General features: G+C 50.4%; 1 protein-coding gene across 1 annotated transcript in view; it reads right to left on the minus strand.

Moving 5' to 3' along the window:
* Window positions 1-128: 128 nt before the first annotated feature.
* Window positions 129-2770, minus strand: part of LOC107094250 — a 10657-nt gene continuing 8015 nt past the window's right edge. Inside the window, exons 3-4 of the mRNA XM_015389768.1 lie at window positions 1706-1805; window positions 129-365 (exon numbers count right to left, since the gene is read on the minus strand). Of these exons, the coding sequence (XP_015245254.1) occupies window positions 129-365; window positions 1706-1805 (337 nt within the window). The remainder of the gene's footprint in view (window positions 366-1705; window positions 1806-2770) is intronic.

Below are 2770 nucleotides of genomic sequence, written 5' to 3' on the forward strand. Positions count from 1 at the left end.
ATGGACGACTGATGGACCATTGATGGACTATTGATGGACCATTGATGGACTATTGATAGACAATTGATGGACTATTGATGGATCATTGATGGACGACTGATGGACCATTGATGGCTTCTTCCAGAACATTAGTTATTTTTAATGTGCAGTAAGACAAAGAAACATGGACTGACAGAACCAGAACCATCTGAAGTGTGTGAAGATGTTACCTCCTCCTGCATGTCGGTGCTGGAGCTGTGCAGGACAAAGGCGCTCTTTGACAGGTTCTCCTCATCCCTCCTCTTCCTCCTCCTCAGACCGAAGGAGAACGTAGCGAAACGTTTGGGTTTTCTGAGGTCCAATTCGGAGTAGCTGAACTCTTTGGCCTGAAGGAAGGAAGGAAGGAAGGAAGGAAGGAAGGAAGGAAGGAAGGAAGGAAGGAAGGAAGGAAGGAAGGAAGGAAGGAAGGATTCGTGTCATCAATGAGTGACAGTAACAGACATCAGTGAAATGAAATGCATGAGGAACTTTCTTCTTCTGCAGATAAATGTAAACCAACCAGAACCAGAGGAGGCGGAGCTAAAGCCAAACAAAGGAGCAGAGCTCTAGAACCTCATTCCAGGTGGAGGAAGCTGCTCCACCCTCAGAGGAATGATGGACTGGTTGAACATGATCTGCTGCGGTCAGAGCAGAACCAATGACAGAAGGATTCTACTTCCTCCTTTCAACCAGCTGCTGCTGGTTCTGAAGCTGCCCAGGAAGTTCTGACCCAGACGCCACTCCTTCCTACCTTCTGACCTGAAACTGCTGCAGGTCAGGAAGGAGGTTCTGAGGACCTAAAGCCACCTGATCCGGTTCAGTTCTGACTGGTTCAGATCAGGGCAGGAAAACCTAAATGAAGCTCTGCGTTCGCTGGCCTGATGCTGCTCACGGCTGCTGGTTCACCAGCGTCAGCAGCTCACTAATATTCTGCACAAAGGAGGCGGGCCTAAATGTGGCAAAAGGTCAGAGTTCATGCTGCTTCATTTGATGCTGAAACTGCAGAAAATCCAACTAAATGTTGAGGCTGCTGCTGTCTGACCCGACCCAAACCTTCTCCATCAGAACCACAGCTCCCAGCTACACCTAAAGCTAAGCTCTGTCGCCCTCTGCTGGACAAACTCTGAGCTGAAAGTAACTCAAGTCCTAAAAAAGATCTGAGACCAGCAGAAGATAAAACCTGCAACCAGCAGCAGGTAAACGGGTCTGACAGAACCTGAGCAGAACCAGAGGAGAACTCAGGATCATTGTTATTGTCCAGCCATCTCCATCCTTCATGGACCACCTGAACATGGGAGAGTTCTGCAGCCAGAACCCTGAGGGGCTCAGGATCCAAGAACCAGGACGGATCAGAACCTCCCTCTAAACTTTAGGCTCTTCTTGTTCAGAGAAGTTTGGGAAGAAAAGTCTAAATCTGCCAGAAGGTCTGAGAGCAGCTGAAGGAAAGGAAAGGATGAGAACAGGAGAACCAAACGATCACAGAGTGCTGGGCCACTTCCTTCATTAGAGTGATCTCAGGTGGAACTGCTTCCTGGAGGTAGATCCTCCATCCATGGAGGCACCAAGCAGCAGAGGAACCGTTAAGGTCAACAGGAATATTCCAGGAGTTTCTGCTCCTCCTGGTTGGAAGAAGGAAACTGCTTCCTGTTCCGACATCAAAGCAACAGATGGAATCAGCTCCACTGACCTTTCCTCTGGACGCCACAGCAAAGACAGAAGAAGACTTCTTCACAGAGACGATTCTGTGGGCCTGTCCGTCCTCTGGACCCGTCCTGCACTCCGCAGCCCTGAGGGAGACAGCATCACGTCAGATCCAACATCTGCAGGTGTTTCACCTGAGGAGCTTCTGGAAGACTGGACAGTCTGAAGCTTCTGGCCTGCTGGACCCTAAGAAGACTGGAATATAGAACTGGACCAGAACAGGACCTGACTGGGGGAGAGGGAGGGAGGGACGGACAGACGGACAGACGGACGGACGGACGGACGGACCTGTCCCTCATATTTTATTCCAGTTTGTTTTTACTGATGGTGGATTAAGTTCTGTCTTTTTCCCAAAGTATAGGATTCTTTTTTCTTGGATCTATACTAACCTAGATTAAAAGATTGAACCAGTATCGCCACGGCACAGAACCCAGACTGGAACTGGGTTTCCATGGCGACATGGCCGGCTGCTCTATGGAGCGGGTCGGAATGTTGATCCCGTTTCCTGCCGACCGCCTTCCAGGAACAGGAATGTTTATGGATCAGCAGAACAAACAGCAGCAGGTGATGAATGTTCAGGTCCGGCTGCAGCCTCCGGGTTTCCAGACTGACCCTCCCACCTCCACCTGCATCAGGTGACTTCCTGCAACAGGAAGTGGCCGTTTGCTGCGCAGGTGATGGAAAGAGGCGAAGCACAAACCGAACACAGTTCAGCCGTTTCCACACGACGGCGTGATGCTCGCTACTTCCTCCTCTGCTCTGACATCACCATCCGACCAATCACATCTAAAACGGTCAGCATAGATCTCTACGTAAACAACGAGGAACCTCCACCTTCACAGACCTAAACCAGCTCCACCTTCTCAGACCTAAACCAGCTCCACCTTCACAGACCTAAACCAGCTCCACCTTCACAGACCTAAACCAGCTCCACCTTCTCAGACCTAAACCAGCTCCACCTTCTCAGACCTAAACCAGCTCCACCTTCACAGACCTAAACCAGCTCCACCTTCACAGACCTAAACCAGCTCCACCTTCTCCGACCTCAAAC

The sequence above is a fragment of the Cyprinodon variegatus genome, unplaced genomic scaffold (assembly GCF_000732505.1).
Source record: "Cyprinodon variegatus isolate N-32 unplaced genomic scaffold, C_variegatus-1.0 Scaffold472, whole genome shotgun sequence".
NCBI classification, from domain to species: domain Eukaryota; kingdom Metazoa; phylum Chordata; class Actinopteri; order Cyprinodontiformes; family Cyprinodontidae; genus Cyprinodon; species Cyprinodon variegatus.